The sequence below is a fragment of the Gavia stellata genome, chromosome 1 (genome assembly GCF_030936135.1).
Source record: "Gavia stellata isolate bGavSte3 chromosome 1, bGavSte3.hap2, whole genome shotgun sequence".
In the NCBI taxonomy this organism is placed as follows: Eukaryota; Metazoa; Chordata; class Aves; order Gaviiformes; family Gaviidae; genus Gavia; species Gavia stellata.
Window position 1 is genome coordinate 57,468,466 of NC_082594.1, and position 19,824 is coordinate 57,488,289.

Genomic DNA, 19,824 nt, shown 5'->3' on the forward strand with positions numbered 1-19,824 from the left:
TTTTTAAATGATACAAAACTATCCGCTAACGTAGATGTAACACAAAGATGTATAAGCTTCCCAAAGACATGTGATATTCAGTTCCCAGCGGAACGCTCATCTTCTGCTGTACGAAACTGTGCACACTGCAGCCACTACCTTTTGAAGAACAAACTCGTCTGGAGTTTTCAGATCAGCTGCAGAGTTCACCAGGCAGCCATGGTATCAGCTTCAGCAAGAAAAAAGTTCTTACGTTCTCTATGAGATGCACACATAACCCTGGCAGCACGTTTCTGTGAGATGCAGTCTTTTTTTGCTAAAGATAATTCCTTGTCCCACTTGTTTGTTTTGGGCGCAAATACGCATAATGATTTAACACATACACACACGCCAGCTATATGGCTTAGTAATTCAAATTACCTCCAAGTTTCTCCTTCCCTCTTGAATCAAAAGCGAAATCTCCAGTCCTTTTGCCAAACACTGAAATCCTAATTTGTTTGTAAGCACACATTGTCCTATCTATAGTATATCAGTAGTTTAAGGCAATCTAGAAGATTTGTACTTATCACCATTTGGAACAGGATTGTTACACTCTATGACTGACAGCAGAATTAAAAGATTTCTAGCTACTGTGAAGTGTTCGAAATGTTAATGATCTCCAGAAGTCTTAAAAATAATCATCAGTATGAGCTACAGATGTGAAAGGTTGCAATAATGCTTAAAAAGTCAGGTAAATACCCATAAATAATAATAAAAATTCCCACTCTGACACCAAAAGCAGAAGTAGTATATATAGAAAGATGGACCAAAAAGAAAAGGAGAAAACTGCAGAACTTAAGTTCACTTACATCAGAATATTTCTTTGCCTTCTTTCACAGTAAGATAAGCAAACAAGAAAATACCTTCCAACAGATATGAAGAGCCCCAGGCGAATGGAATCTCTCTGGAACTTTTACAAATTCCACCTTAACCAAAAGGGGGGAAATTTCCAGACCACACAGAACTGGGGCACATCACTGGACTTCCATACAACTATCCTGCTTTCTAGTAGCTGAAAATGTATTGAGTAATCTGATAAAGAAAACAGAGAAGCCAATTTGGAGAACAACAGATTTAAACCTCATCGAAATTATGTATTTACAGGTTTCAGCTGGACATACCAAAATACTGCAAGAACAACTACATTTTTGTGTTCCTACCACTAAGCCATGATCTGTTCAAAATGTTCGAGAAATAAAGAGGAAGACTGCATCTCATGATGCTTGCATGCTCTAGACAAAGAAATACAGAAGATAGAATTCCACTAAGTGAAAGCTAGCTTTATTTTTCTGAGTACTATATTCGAAACAGCAGTATTCCACATTGCCTTGAGAAAATGGAAGGAAGAGCACAGTAACAAAAGTAATACCTGGGTATTTACTATATAAACAGAGAAGTATAAAAAGGAAAAGAAAAAAGAGGTAAGAAAAACAAGAAAAGCAGAAAAGTGGTAAAGGATACCCCAGGAAGCAAGATGACAAAGAGGTAATCAAATCACATTTTTCAGTATTATTTTATCTTCTTTTCGATTTTTCTTCTTTCTAACACATTAAATTTCCAAATTTTATTTATAGTAAGTAAATAAAACCCCTAAAATATTAAAAAAGTTACATCATGTTCCCACACTAATTAGTTTTGTTACCGCAGTGATACTTGCGGCCTTGACACTAACGTGTGGAGAACAACACACCTACAGATTCTTATAAAAATTCTACACACTAATGCAAATACGAAAAATAAATGGGGTGAGGGAGATGATTGGGCTGGATTACATATGACCGCTATAGTGAGAACAGACCTTTAGCCTTCCCTAGAAAACTGAGGTCCATGTAAACAGAAATCCACCTATTAGCAGTGACTCCAGACTTTACACTATACACATACCAACAATCCAAATAAATACGCAGTCCGTATGATGCAAAACACTCATCCCTACATTCAAAGGAACATGATGACAGGTATAGAGTAAAGACGAGCAATAGCTTTGGCATAGATTATCTCCACTGCTGGTCACCATCAAGAAGACTAATTGGCTACTGGGATTTAACAATCAAGGCATTCAAGGACAGAGGAATGAAAGGTCAATAAAGAACTGCATTATTTAGACAAGTGTCTGTGCTAAACTCACAGCTCCTGCATGTTGGTCTTGGAGACACAAGTGCAACCCAAGCCTCCTCTTCCTCCTCAGCCTCCCACGCCTCTTTTTTTTTTTTTTTTTGGGGGGGGGTGGTGGTGGTGGTGGGGTGGCGGGGAGGGCGGGGGGAATGGGATTATGATGACCAGGCAGGCAAGATGGACAGTTTTTTGTTTGTTTTTAACAGTACAGTGTATAACCCCTTTTTAATTCAAAGAAAATAGTAAAGCTGAAAGCACATACAAACATCAAATGACTATACTAAAAGTTAGTTTTTTATCATAACGATAATGTTAACCTTTTCTGAAATTAGAGCTCAAAAGTAACCAATGAAAAAATATACGCCCCTATTATTTTTCTTTAAGTTTTAATTTGTCTTACTTTATGCACTAGCACGATGCACTGTAATATGCATCTTGGGAATGTACAGTTAGGACATTAGTTCCACAGCAAAAAAGTTCTGTGAGGTTTCATTAGTCAAGTGCCACCAGACAACTGTTTCTTTAAATTTATTTATTTTTCATTTAAACCTCAGCCCAGCTGCAGAATCATGTGATCTAACCATCAAGGAAAACTACCAGGACTCAGCAGAAGGGAAACCAAAAGGAGTCTCCAAGACACAGTCTGCACTGCGTACCAGGCTAATGAGAATATGCTGACATTTAACATGGATCCCACCACTGGTTATTTTCTCACAACATATTTATGATCATATTTTAAACGTACACATGCTAGCACACAGAAAGAACTATTCTTTAATGAATAGAAACATCTCTTAAAACTCACACATGCATACATACAAAACCTGGCTAAACTGGAAAAAAACCCACAACAAACCCCCCAGAACTCCATCTCTCACAGAAATCACAAAATAACAACGTCATTGTTAGACTAAAAGATCCTGGAATTCCTTCTACACACTTTCCCTGACATCTTCACACAATAAAATGCAGGGGTCAGTGGTACTGAAACAAGGAACGGCAGTTCCACTCTTGTGCACATACGAAAGCAAGTGACCCAAGCTATTATTCCAGTCTGAGGCACTTTTTGTTCCTAATATCCAGATGCAGCAGCTTTTTTTTTTTTCTTTCTTTTTTCTTTCTTTCTTTTTTTTTTTTTTAAAGAAATGACTGTGGACACCTCCTTCACATTTTCCTTTTCTTCAGCATTTTCACTTCATAAAGCTGCAGTCAATGTGTTTTGTGTGTGGTGAGAAGGGAATGGCACATTCAGTGGTGGTCTCAGCCACAGCCTACATTGGTGGCTCAAGTAGTCTCAGGATTAGGTCTTTGTGTGTAATGAAAGGATATGAAAAGTCAGTTATTTAAACTCAGTCAAGCTGTTGATTTTGGGGAGGAAAAAGGTTTTGCAATTCAGTTTTCCTCAATAAATCACTGCCCTTTTCCAAGGGCAGCTGCAGATAGTTCACATGTTCACAGTGTTCTCCAGAAACAAAACAGATCATGATTTCCGCACCCCCCCCCCCCCCCCCCCCCGCAATCCAACATAGGGTAAGAAATCAAAATGAAGGGGCCATCACATTAAGTTACTCAAATTCACGAGAAACTAAAGCAGAAAATCAACTCTGTTAACAGGTAATAAGATCACTTAAGAATTAAAAGGGTAAGAAACTACAGAGAAAACCATCCCTTTAAAATTTATCATAATAATTAACAAAATCAAAATAAAGTCTGAAACATATTTCACCATCCTATGTATTCAATCAGTTTATAGATACAATTTTCAATCAGTAGTTTATCAGTTTAGGTACTCATCCTGCATTGCCTGAGACCACAGTTTAAAGATGTTAAACCCCTGCAGATCCATCTCAAGTCAAAATTAGATTCAGGTACTAAGAAAAAGCCTTTGATGAGCTCTCAAAAACATAGCATCCAAAATACTGGCCACTTAGCAATATCTGGGCTAATGGGCATAAAATACTAATAAATATATTGGATTCCTAATGCTTCCTCATTAAATTCTTTTATTCTATTCCTTGGCTGACCTTTTCCCAAATTAGTATAGTGCGTTTTATTAGTGCTGCATTGAGCTAGACATTGCTATGCATTTTAACCACGACATTTTAAACCACAAGCCCCACACCTACCAGTGAAGTCCGCATCAACAGAACCTTGTGCTCCCACAGAGCTTAAGGCAGGAGGAGGAACAACACTTGGTTACAACACTGAGTATATCAGCTGGTATTTTCAGAGGAGCCTAAGAAAATTAAGTAACAAAATCCCAGTCATCTTAAATGGCACCTGACTTCCTTAAGTCCCTCTGGACTTATTTATAGGATGATCAAGTTCGTACCAACTAAATCAAGCATTTCTGCAATTATTTGCATTCGGGTAGCTCTTTGAGGCTGCTGTCAGGCCTGCCTTCTGATTAAACTAACAAATACATAAATAAAGCATATATATCTTTGAAGTAGATGTTTAAATCCCCTTAGAAAGTTTTAAAGCGCTGTAATGGCCTTCACAGAAGTAGTCTTTTACCTGAGGAGATTGTAACTTAGTTGGAAAACACTTGCCAAGAATACGTAACTCAGGATAGGAAAAAGAAAGCGAGATGCAGAACTGAGGTTAAGAAGGTTAACAGTATTAAGGCAAGTAATTGAACATATGCAAGCTTACAAAAAAAAAAAAAGAAATACACCATCTTCACCAAACAAGTTCATTCAGCTTTTTGACTATCTGAATCAACCTACAAACATTAATTACTACCTGATTTTACAAACATATTTAGTGCTGTATTTAGCAGAAATAACAAGTGTCATAGTGAACATACCATTGTTTTTTATTTTGTTTTTTAGGGGTGCAGGTATGGAACCCTATGGCCAGCCAGAATCTATTACAGAAGATAAGGCCTAGGCTTACACCGTGGACTATAAAGTTTATTTTTTACTTTAATGAGCTTTGAACTGGTCTGTAAATGTACAATTAAAGATATCTCAGTTGAAGTGTCTAACTCAACCTTTGGTTTCTTTTCTGTTTCTATACTTCAAATCTACCCACAGAGTTCTGTTCAACAGCCATGTAGTCAAACATAGCCATAAATGTGTTCTCATAAAAGAGGCTTATTTTTTATTTATAATCTTGTGGATACAGCAGTAATTGCTACAAAAAGATAGTCAACTGCACTAACATGACATGTCTCATATGTTGTTAAAATTCGTAAGTTAAAAAGAAAAAAAAAGATTGCCTCCTTCTAGTGAGGACTGCCCCTCCTGCCCCCAACCTCTCCAAAGACTGGTGTGCTATATTTTCCTACACTTAAAACCAAAGAAAGGATGGCAGGAAACTTTAAACATAGTGAGAATTGCTACTTTGGGAGCTTTTGCAAAGTGACAGTTTTGCAAAATCTAGCCAGGTTTTCAGAAGAATACACAAGGTGTATGATGCACTTTTGTGCTTTCCACATACCTTTTATTTTTACTTTAACAAATAAGTATACAGTAACTATCCACTGTCTTGAAGAGAACTGACTGTTTCTTCTTCATTGACTCAATGGAAGATGTAAAAAAATTAAACTCTCTTAGTCCAAGGAATTAATTTTCCTCCAGTATAGCTGTCTAGACTAATCATGCTCATTATGACTGTAGTGTAGTGTATAAATCCTATTAGGGACTCTAAAAAGAACATTATTAATTTTTAGCATTGCCTTAAAATCTGTACTCAATGTAATTACTAAATTCTCAAAACTAGTAGATATTATTTATTTATTTATAGGTATTTCAATTGGCTCAAATTGTAGTTTTTGGGTGTCCAATCACGTTGTGTTTATTTGTGCAGAAATTATACACTCACTTGCCAATATAGTAAAAGGGTGGAATGCATCACAATGATCCTAGCAATAACTCCGAAAAAGGACCACTTCAATGCAAATCCACTCAAGAAAAGCTTCTACACACAAAGTAAAATGAACCAGTTACTGCATTGTTTATTAAGTTTCACTTGATTTCTTCTGACAACCATTTAAACAATGAATGTTGGGAAATGTCTCTCAAAGAATCAACAACAATGGCTGGGATCAGAGCTTTTATATTTAGCTAATACTGTTTTTAGAAAGAAGAAAATATTTCTTCCTGAAGGGATTATAGGAAGTCTTATAAAAGACACCTGCAAACAAAACAAGTGACAAAAGATCTCTATCATAATTGATAAGTTATCCTTCGTAAAAATCTGTGCTTCTTCAGAAATAAAATCATCTCTTTGCTATTGAATTTCAAAAGGCATCCACTAACCAACAAGCCTGCCGATCAAGAATAGTAAGTTTTAAAAAACCTGCCAAGAAGGAAGTGCTTTTGTCTTATGGATAGCAGCGCATTAATAAACAACAGTAAGTTCCTAAATTTTCTTTCCTGATGCCAAATAGAACAGGCAAGCTTTCAAACATAGTATCATTTTAATAGTGTACTGGACATGTAACATCTACTTTATTTTTTTGAAAAGGACAACTTTTCACTTAAAATACAAACTTCAGAATTTGACAAATTACTCAATAGCCAATTTAAAAGAAATGCACAAAGTAATCAACATGAGGGGAAATGTTTACAAAATGCTGTTTACAGTAGGAGTTTGAAAGAAGAAAACAATCACATCTAGAGCAACAGCTTTCATTCTCTCACCCTAGACCAGTTAAGTTTTGGTAAGCGTATACTGCCTAACTGGTCAAATAGCTAGGTTTTCCAATTCACTAGTAGATGATTCGGTCCTCTGTGTGTGCTGCGCATACAAGTTACCTCTTTTCTTAGCTTCCTCTTGGAGCAAACCAGTTGGTTCCCTCAGAAAAAAAAAGAGTATAATTCTCAAGACAGTTTGCTTCAGGGTCCGCTCCCAAAAGGAAGCATGGACAAGACCACACCAATTTTGGCTCCCTCTCCTTACGCAGATTTCTCTTAACATTTTCCCACCAAATTTTGTGTCCTCAGACAACCCCACATGCCTTTAAACCACATGCCGGGGCATGCAAAACACCCACTCAGTTTCTTGTTATAAAAACACCATGCAAGTGGGCTGCAACACAGCTCTCTCATTATTGTAAATGCACGGAACTAAGGAAAAGGGTTAATCATTTTATCTCAAGACCACAGGACCCAGAGGGTGCTCTGGCCATGAGTAACATGTAGTATGAACACACACAGTGCAGTCTGCTATAAAGGGGACAAACCTATGCAAATACAAACCCCTCTGCATTGCTTGGTCTAACGGCCAAGGAGCGCTATGCAGAAGAGATGGTTTTGATTTTGTGGATGTAAATCCTATGCTAAGAGAAGAGGATAAAGATTGCAGGACAGCCTGAGCTTCCAGCCGAAAAGACAGGCATTATATATTTATTGTCCCAAGAGAGCTGAAATAAAGTAAGAGATTCTGTCTAATAAGACAGTTAATGAGACTGAAGAAAATGTGGAATCTGTATAAACAGTAGAAAATGAGTAGTATATCATAGAAAGATGTTTATACTGCACTTTCAGGAAAAAATTTGTCAGGGTCTTAAAAGCCCATGAATTCAAAATCTTAATATTCACTATAAGCAACTCCCTAACTCACAAAAAATCCCAATTGTTTTAATTGATAAGTAAAATACATCACTTTCCTTTCTTCCCCAAAATGACATGTGGCACTGTAATGCTTTGAAAATCAAACACACGCCTCATCTTTAACAACTTCACTAAACTAAGAAAAAGACTTTATCTTAAGAGGTGTTTTTACTAACTCATTGAAATATTTTTTTTTTCTATTTTCAAGAGTTCAGCATTAACAATATGATTCAACAGCTCAACCCGAAATACCTTTGCTTTATTTTAAAAGAAGTCAAAACAAGTTTTAGATCCTGAAAAAGCTATCTCTAGAAGATAAAGCAAAGTTAGCAATAGCACCTTAAGAAACATTTCTGACTTGAGCATGACAGGTCTGATCCATTAAGTGGATCCAAATGATCCACTAAGTAATTTCTTTCTCTAGCCTTCATGATTCTTTGTGTTCTGTGATTCATGTTATTTTGATACAGTACAATCCATTTTTTTGCAGCTTTATCCTTCTGCAATTTTTTACAAGGAGGATTAATAGCAACTGCAACAGAAAAATTACCTTGATGTCATATATAATCCTTTACCCTTTCATCATCATCAAAATCTCAGTGCTTTGTCCATCTTTCTTGTCTGCAGCAACTTATTTCACTTGTTCCTATTAAGGCTATTATATTCACCCTATTACTACTAATCTTTTCTTTGTAAATAGCCACACCTATTTTAATCCAAAATGGTGTGGTAAGCATTTGATTCTTTGTGGAAGTAGACACGTAATTAGGTTAATCTGTGCTATCTTTTCATGCGAGTTGATTGTTTCTTTACTATGGACATATTTCTTATAACAACAATAAGCTTGCCAGATTGCTTGGAGGCAAATCAGGAGCAATTTACCAAGCATGTAGCTACTATGAACTGAAATCTTGACATAATAGCAAGCTGTGTATAGCCACTCCTACCTGCCAGTTATTACTCATGTTAGCTTTTTACTGACACATTAAATTTCAACCGCACCTTTCTTTCACAAACAAGCACTTTCATTCAACTCAGCTACATCTGTGACAAATAGCTGATCTTCACCAAAGCATACAGGAACCTAAATTCAGAATGCAGTGCAGAAGTCTTTGACAGAAGAAACTGAATTACCTGCACGAAGTCCAAAAATGTCAATGGAAGCAAGTCATCCAGGTGGCCAATATCTTTGGAGAAACGATTTAAGATTCTTCCTATAGAAAGGGGGATGGAGAAGAAAAATAAAAAGAAAGTAAATATAATACCTTAAAAGATCAAAATATCTGAAACATACCATATTTTACCATTTTAGTAACAGTAAAAAGGAAACAGCTGGAATCTAAAGATAAAAAGATACTTTTTGAAATCACCATGTGAAGGGAATCTTTTACAACCACTGCAATATATTTTGAAGAAGAATACTTTTCTACAAATGCCTTTCACCTAAATATAAAACCTTTACTTAAACTGCTAGGAAAAGATTAAAATGGGCTTTGAAGATAATAGTTCAATACAATTTAACAGGTGAAACACACATGCTTTGTATGCTCAATGTGTGCAGGTAAAGGTTTACAGTTCAGACAACTTAATGCAAGTTTCATCAAGTAACATCAGCCTGAATCTGCTCCCATCCTTGACCGAAACTCACTAGTGCATGCATGTCCCAGATAGATCAGTTAGATCTACTATGACCTTTTTCAGTATTTCTGTTCCCACCCCTCCACCATTATACGTGGATTCAAATTGCAGGCATTTCTGAAATAAAATTTGAGGCAGATTTGTGTTCCTGCAGCGTTACATTTATACTTATTCGATATCTTGACAATACTGATCTTTATTAAAGGTAATAAAACAATTTTTAATTTGCTGTCAGTGAAGCATTTACACTTCTCTATTTTCCCAAGTTCTACTTGAGTGAAGAAATCAGTTATAGCAAGAGTTCTTTAATTATTAAAGTCACAACGCTGCCACCCGTAAGTGGATTGGTATCTTTCTCTATTAATCGATATCTCTACTCACCAGGAAAGAAACTAAGCTAAGGATGGGAATCTGGCCTTTTCTAAGGTGTGTAATGCCTGTACATGCATTCACATTGCTTTTTTATCTACATATATCTGGATTCAATTATTACTTCTAACCGGTACAAACACATTCACTGCACTGGCAACAAAAGACTTTTTTTTTTTCTTTTCAAAGGAGCTCATTAAACTGAAAGTAGTTAAGTTTAAAGTTTCCATGGAGTGCGTTGGAGATGTAATTCAGAGATAAGAGATACTGAAGTAACTTCTGTAGCAACCACCATTCTAGTTTTCTGTTCATGGCTGTCTCAGAATTACGAATTTTGTTGCATAACATTAGATTTCTTTTTTTAAGGGAGTTTCTGTTTCACACCAAGCAATATGCAAAACATCCTCTCCTCAGGCCTGGGACATGACTCCAAAGAGAGATGCTGGTGGCAAACAGCTTGTTCTGCAGTACTTTACTACCAAAGGCCGTTACTTAAGGCAGACAACAGTAGAATTCATCCGATTTTTAGGCCTTGCACACAGAGAGGAAGGGTATATAGCAGCACAAGACTCAGCAAAATCTCTTTCATCTGTTTCTACTCAGAATGGCAGCTGGGGATGCTCCCTTTCACTTATTTCATGTTGGGGTACATACATCAGAAGGAACTCCAAGGCAATTTCTTTTAAAGTTTCCTTCTCCTGTGGTTTCCTTACACAGAGGCTGGCCGTGGAAGAGTGATTTAGCACACAGTGCATGCATGGTGTAGCTAAGACTTCTTAGTATCCCTAAATGTCACATTACAGGTTATTTTCAAATGAACCAAGACTTCACTGGCAAAAAGAAAATAATTCAAAGAGGGTAAATGCTGCCTTCTGACAGGGCTTTCCTTAGCGGCCTGTCCAGGAGGGGGAGATGAGGGAAAGAAGGTGGCATAATGGATTGGGCTCAGGGTATTAGCAATCTGCTCCCAGCTTTGTCACTTGCCTCCTGAGTGACTTTATTTTACAGAGTGAAGAGCAGACCAAGGAGAGGTGACAGTGCCAAGTGCCTCCATGAAACGCTGTGAGACCCACCGATGACAAGCTTTACGCAATGGCAAAGGATTATTCCCATAGCAAGCAAACCCCACCTTAGTTCAGCCTTAGAATCCCCCTTTACCTCCTAACCCCAAATAAGTTTTATTTGTAGTGATTTCAGACTGATAGAAGAAGCTATTGCGCAAAGGCCACCCCATGCGACACTGCCAGGAAGCAGCAAGGTCGCTCAGGATCGCTACTTTCCATGGCCATAGCGCAGGTCACGTCAATGCCGGCACCTCCAGGAATCAAGTGATGCCTTCATGATCTCCCTCATCCTACAAGTGGAAAAGCACATCCAAACTTGTTCCTGGAGAGTCACTGTGCTTACTCTCATTTTGTACGGTAAGGACAAAGCCTTAAGGGCTAGAGGAGAGAAGCCATTACAAAATGCTCGCTGTTGAAAGAGATTTTAGTTTCTGTTCCAACAGCATCTCGGAGTTCAGTTCTCATTTCTATTGAACAATGACCCATTAAAGTTGCTCAAGGAGAAATTTTGCAGATTTTGAGTCTGGGTTTTGGTTTTTTTCGGCAATTGTTTGGAGGCTGTGACAATCTCCAGCCATTTTCTGAGAAAGTTTCAGTGTTGTGACAAAGACAGCTTTAGGCTGGAAGCACGATACAGATCTGTTCCGGCACTTTTGGGGGTAATAAGTCAGCACAGATATAAATGAGAGGTGCAGAATACTTGCCTTCATCTTGCACATCAAGAGTGGCTATGGCAATGTTCTCCTCCACAGTAACATCTCTTTCAGTGAGGTTCTTTGAGGGACTTGATCATGGAGGAAAACTTAGCTCACTTGAATCAGCCTCAGGTCCTCTGGTCTTATTGTCTCTTCCATATACCCACTAACCACCAACTATTCAAATTCCCATGGGTAATCAAGCTGTTAATTAATTGCCAAAACTGTATTTTTGGCAATTACCTTATGAAATTGTTAAGTATAATAGTGTTTCTACAGACTGTGTTTTGACAGAGCTGTGAGCTGCCACTAGGAAAGTGGAAATTAACCTGACGTTATCAATAAAACATGAAAACATCTTTTAATCTGCCTAATCCTCTATAAAATGTAAATACAGTAATTCTGTAAAATTACATGGACTAAAATACAAGTGAGCAAAAAAATGGTACATAAAAAAGACAAACCTTGAAAAATGGAACCTTTTACAGTCCACCTGATACAATCGAAGCAATTTAAACAGTGGGGACATGAATCAGCCACTTCCCAAATAAACATTCAGGTGAATCTCTGGTAGCAGAACTTCATTTTTTTGAATTTTCAAGTTATTGAAAAGAGTCATTTACAGTCTATTTAGTGTTTGCACATAGTAATTCTGGAAAACGATACCTGAAGTCAGTAAGTCTACGAAAATACCTCACTTCTTGCTAAGAGGTCCACATCTCCCTCTCGTAACATCGATCCAGTGACCATTAATGCTTTTCTGCTGCCAAAAGCAGTGACAAAGCCACAAGCCTTAGCCGTATTTTCGTTGTTGCTGGTTTTCAATGATATTACCCCAATGATGGTATACGAGAAAACACAGGCCTGGAGATGTATTTCAGATCCTGTTCATACAGATATAACTGAACTGGCATTTTATTCAGCACATCCAATGCAGAAACAAGCTACGGTAACCCACTAAAGCAAGCAAGTTCCCACCATATACCAGAGAGAGCAATGCACCTCCAAGCAGAAGTGCTATGCTTTGGAAATATCCACAAAATGCCCCATAGCCATCACGACATTGCATCCAGAGTGATTGCTACATTTATCAGGACGTCTACAAGTAAATGAGGTCTATTTCGCAAGGTATGAAGAAACAACTGTTTCCACTTACTGGAAGCACAGTAAATCAGTGGCTTGCTTATGCATTATTAAGTATGCAAGAGAAAACATTCCAGATTTGAAAGTTAAAGTAGCCATTTTGAGTCAGGACTCAAAATGCTTACAGTTATGACTACAGTTTCTACAGGCACCTGCAAACATAACTTTTGGGGATGGTTCCTCAGATTAAAGAAACTGTAGCACCTGCTATTCAAGCAGGGCACGACCTGCACAACTCACATAAAAAAAGTCTTCTTCTTCTCTCCGAAACGTCTAATATCCTTCCCTCCCAAACTCACACGCTATCAACATCACCGTCACACAATACTTCATACTTCCAAAACCTCTGAATTCCTTAAGTGAACATTTCTGTGATACAGATACATGCCAAGAGACAATAATTCTTAGATCTAGTCCAGTACTTTCAATTTACAAAAATTTTGAAGCTTACTTCATACTTGCAGCCTTTACTTATCCCAGCAAGTTTCAGTCTGGGCTTCAAAAGAAAAAAGAAAATTCTACACCTAAAACTTGTAAGGCGAAGGCAATTTCATGAAAGCACTAACAAAAGAGTCTTTTAAGAAATCAAGAACTAAGTACGCCAATGTTACAACAAAATCCAAATTTGTGAATAGTATCTGCTGTTTTAAACATTCTCAGGCTTCCACGTGGTGCGCAGCATCAGTAGCAAGCTGCAAAAGGGAACGTGCTCTCTTCAACAGTCCAATGTTTGTTTTTACATCAAATAACTCAATCAGAACACACACTGTTGTTAGATTTCTTCTGAAGTAATTAAATAACTATTCAATGCCAATTAATCACAGTTAAACAAGGGTCTGTCACCGAAGTGCTATGTACACATTTCAAACTATTTAATGGTCAAATACTTGGCAGTATCAAAGTTAAACAATGATTCATTAAACCTCCTCCACTACACAATAGTTAGGCTAAACTTGAACTGAAAGAATCAAATCTCTTTTGTTCTCCATGAAAAAGACATCAAACCTCAGTATGTGATATTCTTTTCTCCTTCACTCTGTAAACTGCTTTAATTGCATGAATCAGAATGTGTTCAGGTGCTACATTCCCACTTTGCTTCTGCAGGTGCCTACTGATACTTTGGAATAGATGTTCAAACCTATCATCCAAATAACGAAAACACTTGACAGTGTGCCACACCTATTTAAAATGTTTATACATACTTCAGGATGAAAGAAATATAATCCAAACTGAATCAACACTTAGGATGTAAACACCAGAAAAGAGAAGGATTTTTTTTTTAAAAAAAACAAGAAACTAGGATCCTCCACTGGAACAGCCAAATGCCACCAACAGCATTCAATGTTGTGCAACCTAAATTCCAAATATCAAGGACCCTAAGAGCAGCAGTACATTATTTCTAAATGTATTTGGCGTTTCTGTATACTTTGTTGGCCAGTGTATTCACTGAAATACTCCTATGTAACAAAATAGAGCGGGCAGATGGATTTTATATACCTTGCAAAGAGTTTACAAAGCCTTTATACCCACTTGCTTCATTGCACATTGCAGAAATACTTTTTTGCTACTTCTCTAGTCCACTGATTCGCCTCTTTGGAAAAGAGCAAAGTTTTAAGAAAAGGACCTTCTAGGGATAGAAAGCTTTTGCCACTTGTGTGTGCATGTGTGTGCACGGGTGCACACTCTTGGATTTTTTTTCCCAGATCAAGCTAATCCTCAAACCAGGGAATTTTAATTGCATCACACTTTAGTTCAATACACAAATGTTATTAATAAATACAGCTTTGCATTGTAACCTAAACTCCTCCATGGCAATTGGCCTAGATATCAATTTTCACGTACACTGCATTTACCAGGTGAAAAAATAATTCAAAATCTCTTTATCTACTCCGCAACAGTGAAGCCAGGAACGCTGCCCCACTGCCCAGCCTCCATGAAGAAAAAGTAACAAATTAAACACTATTATCTCCCACTCCTTGCTGCAAATTCGCAGAAAACTGTCTGAAAACAACTTGTACCACTAGGAATGGATTCAAGAAGGTACTTAGTCATACATGTGTAACTAAGTGTAAGCAACCCCAACTGGGACAGCACACTTGCCTGAAGGCAGTCATGCCACAGAGATGCTCTTCTAGTCCAAGACAACTTTAATTTAGAGGGATGGATGTTAGACAGTGGAAGTGTGCACTTCACTGCCACCTCCTTCACTCAGCGAGGAGGAGAAGCCTCCTGTGCATCACGCTCCGCTGACGCCATGCCCCGGGGCACCACCGGCAGGAGGCAGGCAGAGCGTCGGCGCGAGGGTGGCCACCGCGGCAGGGTGTCATCACCGCGCTCGGTCTCACGGAGACGTGCTATGACATACCACGCCCCAGTTTGTGTGTATGTAGAGGTGTTTAACTTACCCTAAAGAGAGAAATCATGTACTTTAACAGTCCCAGTTACAGCTTATAAAACCAAAGTAATTTTAAACGTACGCATGGTAGTAAAATAATGCTCAGAAGTGTATACGTGGTAATAAAAGCACATTCAAAGGTAGGAATAAAAGAAATAGCTGCACAGAACTGGGTACGTTCAAATGCCCATCAATTTAACTACGTTGAACATGTTTCCCATTCTGCCAGTGGTAAAAATCAACAGCTCCCCACATATCTTGCTGTTAAGCTATGGCATTCAGTGACTGATAAGTCTTCACCCGTGCTCAGTTCACACACACAGACCGAAAAAAGAAAAAAAGAAGAAGGAAAAAAAAAAAAAGTACTGCAACTACAAGCAGCCTTCCATTTCATCAAAGCAGCGACAAAGTGGATTGTCCGTATCAAATGTTGGCAGGAAGCAGACATTACATCAACCTTGTAAAATACAACTATGAAATCAACAAAATAATTAAAGATGGATTACCGACTTTGAAAGGAATTGTAAGTTTGTGAAATATTTCTTCAGAAAGAAATCTGGAAATGCATCTCCTGCATAGCTGTCAATTACTGATCTACTTTGGCTTTTCTTCTGTATTTCTACAAAGAAACGTCAATAGGTCTGTTATCTTTTTTTAATGTATGTTTAGCACCACATGTCCACACAAACTGCCATATACAGCATTACTGTCTTCCCTACAGGCATCCTATAAATATAAATAAGAAATTCTACCCCATTTTTTTTCTTTAGCAGCCTGAAACTGACAGGAATATTATCACTTTCTTAGACATTTGCAAATAGGCACAGTGGTGGTGGGCCAAAATATGCTGAGATCATAATATCCATTTATCTAAACTGCCAGCATGTAATGAATTCAGGTGGGATGCCTTCTATCCAAATTAATTTACTACTTGAAAAAGACTTTCTACACGAATGCTGTCAAACAGGCAAACAGTTAGGAAATGAGAAGAAAACACGAACGCTGTGTTTGATCTTATTTTTTAAGTGTAGGATTTAAAGAAAGAAGGATAACTGACAAAGATAAGAATGGAAAACAGGCTTCTTTGGAAATGAATTTCTATTTTTACTGCTGATAGAGACTTCTACATTACCTAGTATGAATACATTGATCCTAACAGTACAGTTGTTTCTTGAGCTTTCCAGTCCGCTAGAAACACATAGTACTTTAATGACGTACTGATTAGAATTACCCTGCTTGTAGAAAATCAAAATTGGTAAATGCTCCATGCAAGTTGACTTATCCCTTTGCTAAATTATGTGATACAGTTGATTAATCTTTTTTCCTGGGTGTGCTCAGAAGAGCACGTGTATTAACATCAGTTATCACCAGCCGAAGTCTATCTCCTCACTTACGATACAATGGAGAAAGGATATATAAAGTCTTCACTAAAAAGAGAAGCACACAAAGAAAAATATCTTGATTGGGGGGAGAAAAAAAAAAGTAGTACAACTTCCCTTCTTTCTGAAATTGCTTTCATGAGAAAATCTCGAAATACCTTCTGCATTGTAACCACCTTTCACATTATACGTCATTACCAATTAACCAAGTTGGCTACCATTTCAGCTGTAACAGAATTTGCAAAACAGAATTTAACTTTGGTGCTGTATTATACTGTGCTATACTTATTATACACATAATACTGTGCTGTATTATACTTGCAAACGAAATGATCTCTTTTACAAAAGAACGATAGATCTGGGGTAATATATTCATCAGCAATTTTCAAATTATTGATTGCTGCAATGATACCCCCTACTCCAGTAATTAACATCCACAGATTTTTTCTTCTGTAATTTATTGTGATAGAAAGCATCAGAATAATGCCAAAGAACAAACTTCTGGCTATATAACAAAGTTTTATCCCACAACCTGAGTACAAATCTGTATCTCTGCTTCATAATTAGAAAGACAATGAAAGCAAATACCTGCCCGCCCACTCTCCCCTTCCCCCCCCGCCCCCAATCCCTGGAGTAATATTAAACCTTTCATATATAATTCTGTGATGAAGATTGCCAGAACAATGTTCTAACAATTCCAGAAGTTAAGCTCTGGATATCCTTTCTGCTTCTTTTTAAACTAATTTGTATTCACTAGAGCTATTTTAAGTTATCCCGAGTTTAATGAATAAAAACTACACTTAAACTTACTGAAACACGTAAACTAAAACCAAGCCACCAACTCTAATGTACTGCCAAAATACAGCACAACTTAATTTCTGCTGTATAGTACCACATAAGCAACAAGATATTTTTAAGGCATAAAGTCCAAGTGAGCCAAAGAAAAGAAAAAAAAAAAAAATAAAAAATGTATTTATACAGAGGAGGGGGTACAAGAAGAGTTGACGCTGGCCTCCTTCCCCCTCCTGAAGGGAAAAAAATATAAATTAAAAAATGGTAACCACTTGCAACTTCTTATCAACTAGCCTTTAAAAAGATGTCAAGTTGTACACTGTACAGAATTTTCTGTTGATTCACACCACCTTCTTTTTCTATTCCAGATGTAAAGTTACCTACTTCAACTTCTCACCACAATACAAAGCATCACTATAATAGAAACCTGGAATAGTATATATGAAATATAGTCCTATACTGGCTTTTTACTAGCAAGATTATGAGTTTAATTCTTTGCTAAACTATTTAACCACAAACACACCCACTTCTGAAAGAGCATTTGTGTAGTCCCGTTCTCCTTTCTGCTATAAATCCAATTTGGATTGGAAATATGTCCCAAGTGTTGTTTTGCTGGAGGGGGGGGCTTACAATGAATTAAACTGAAGACTACAAATCAGGATGGACTGAAATATCTGAAAAGTATTCTGTTGCTGGAATTTTTACATCAGAGAAGAAAACCAGCTTTTAGAGCTACTTTCAGATTTGGGGGTTTTATATAAATATGCATCAATACAAGGATTAAAACAAAAATGGAAATATATGTCACCTTTCTGGTAAGGTTTTTCCAAGAAGAAAAAGGAGTTTTCCTGTGCTATTTATATTATCAAGACTAGATTCAGAATAGGCTTTAAATACTGTATTTCAGAAAATATCGGGGGGGGGGGGGGGGGGGGAATTTCATATAGCTCTTGCAAATCTGCTCGTATTTGTTGATTTTCTTACCATTCCATCTCCTAAAGATAATTCACTGAATAAGAATCTTAATTTGCTTCTTTTTAATGTTTTTCTTCCCCCCCTTTTTTTAGGCATTGAAATTAGAAGGGCTCAATCATTACTCCAGTCTAAGATGACAATAACCAAATAGGACATTACTGAATATAAAGCTTTTGCCTCCTGAAATCTTCAGCTGAAATTGCTATCTGGCTGACACAGTTACCATTCAGAAAACAAGTATTATCCTGTATTTTACCAATCATATATATTCAGATCCCCTCCCACACACGGAAGAGAATGATTCTGATGTAGTCCATCCATTTTCTTCCTTTTTTGAAATCATGGAAGGGAATTCTATATGGACACAGCAACAGACTGTTGCTGTGAAAGACAAGCCAAGACTTCTGGCCTCTACCTAGCCCATCCATTTTGAGGATAAAGCCTTTGGGCAGCTCCAACAGCAGAGGCATTTCATGTCTTCATCTGACTTTTTAAACCCTCGTCTTCTGCTTGGCATGTTCCTTTGGTTCGATCATTCATTTTTCTTTAGCTTCATTTTCTTTTTCTTTCTCTCCTCTTCTGGAAAATGTGAATTGTTTGGCAAGGAGAGATTCTCGCTAAAATTCATTCATTATGTACCCATGTAATGATTCCTGAAAAACCTTTTCCTTTTTAACTACTCATACCATAAAAAAGCCACTGCAACAACATGGGTTTGGCTATCCAGAATTCACAATGGATAACACTTGATAATTTTCAGTGGGTTTTTTCCTGTCTCACATGAAATGTCTTTACTACTGAAATCAAGAGAAATTCTGAGAAATCAGAAAATTAGAACTGTGTCTCTTTTAGTTTGCTGTGCAAATAATCAAAGCATTTGCTTGGAAAATTTGTTGTGTGTTAAAAAAGTCACACCCCCCAAGAAATTAAAAATTTTGCTTCAATTTAGGACAGTTTAAACCACATGTTAGAGCAAAGCCACAGAAAATTTGGAAACGACTACATTCACAACTTTGGTACCATTCACAAACCCACAAAGGAAGAAGATACTGGGAAACCTGCTGTCCTCTTTATAAAGGTACAGCCAAGCCCAGGGGTCAGGACCCTTACATGAGAGGTGAAGGTTGAGCAGAGACACAAGGGAACGTGTTATTTTTACCAGTCACAGAGCATGCACTGAGTGTTGGATGCCCACCTCTCCAGCAAGTGTGTTAATTGCTCTACTAGAGGCAATTCTGCTCCTTCAGTCTCTCTCTGCTCTTAAAGCTGCTCTCCCTTTGGATGAATCAGTAAATAAGTATGGCACTGGAAGAAGGCAAGTGAGTGCGTGCCTGAAGGCTACAGCAATCAGCATGGTAAGGACTACAGCTGAATTCAAATACTTTTTTTTTTTGGCCTAATTTAAGGCACGGAACAGATCCTTTGCTGCAGAGCGGGCTGTAGGGTATAAGGAGGGATGACTTCACCTCCTCTTCGGTTTTCTGATTGGCACCAAATTCCACTTGCAAATCTTGCCTGAGAAACAGCCAAAAACCTTTTGTCTCAGAAAAGCTGAAGGCAACCACATCCCAGCGTTTTCTTCAAGCAAGGAGTGCTGTCCAAAGGAATCTAGATATAGTCTGACAATGCATTTCTTTGGGCCATCAGCTTCTGGGAAAAAAAATATCACTCTAATGTAAA

At 37.5% G+C, this 19,824-nt stretch overlaps 1 protein-coding gene across 2 annotated transcripts in view; it reads right to left on the reverse strand.

Moving 5' to 3' along the window:
• ABCC4 (ATP binding cassette subfamily C member 4) overlaps positions 1-19,824 on the reverse strand; it is a 151,821-nt gene that overhangs the window by 55,879 nt on the left and 76,118 nt on the right. For both annotated transcript variants that reach the window (XM_059818482.1, XM_059818476.1), the window contains exon 20: positions 8,829-8,908. In XM_059818482.1, the coding sequence (XP_059674465.1) occupies positions 8,829-8,908 (80 nt within the window). The remainder of the gene's footprint in view (positions 1-8,828; positions 8,909-19,824) is intronic.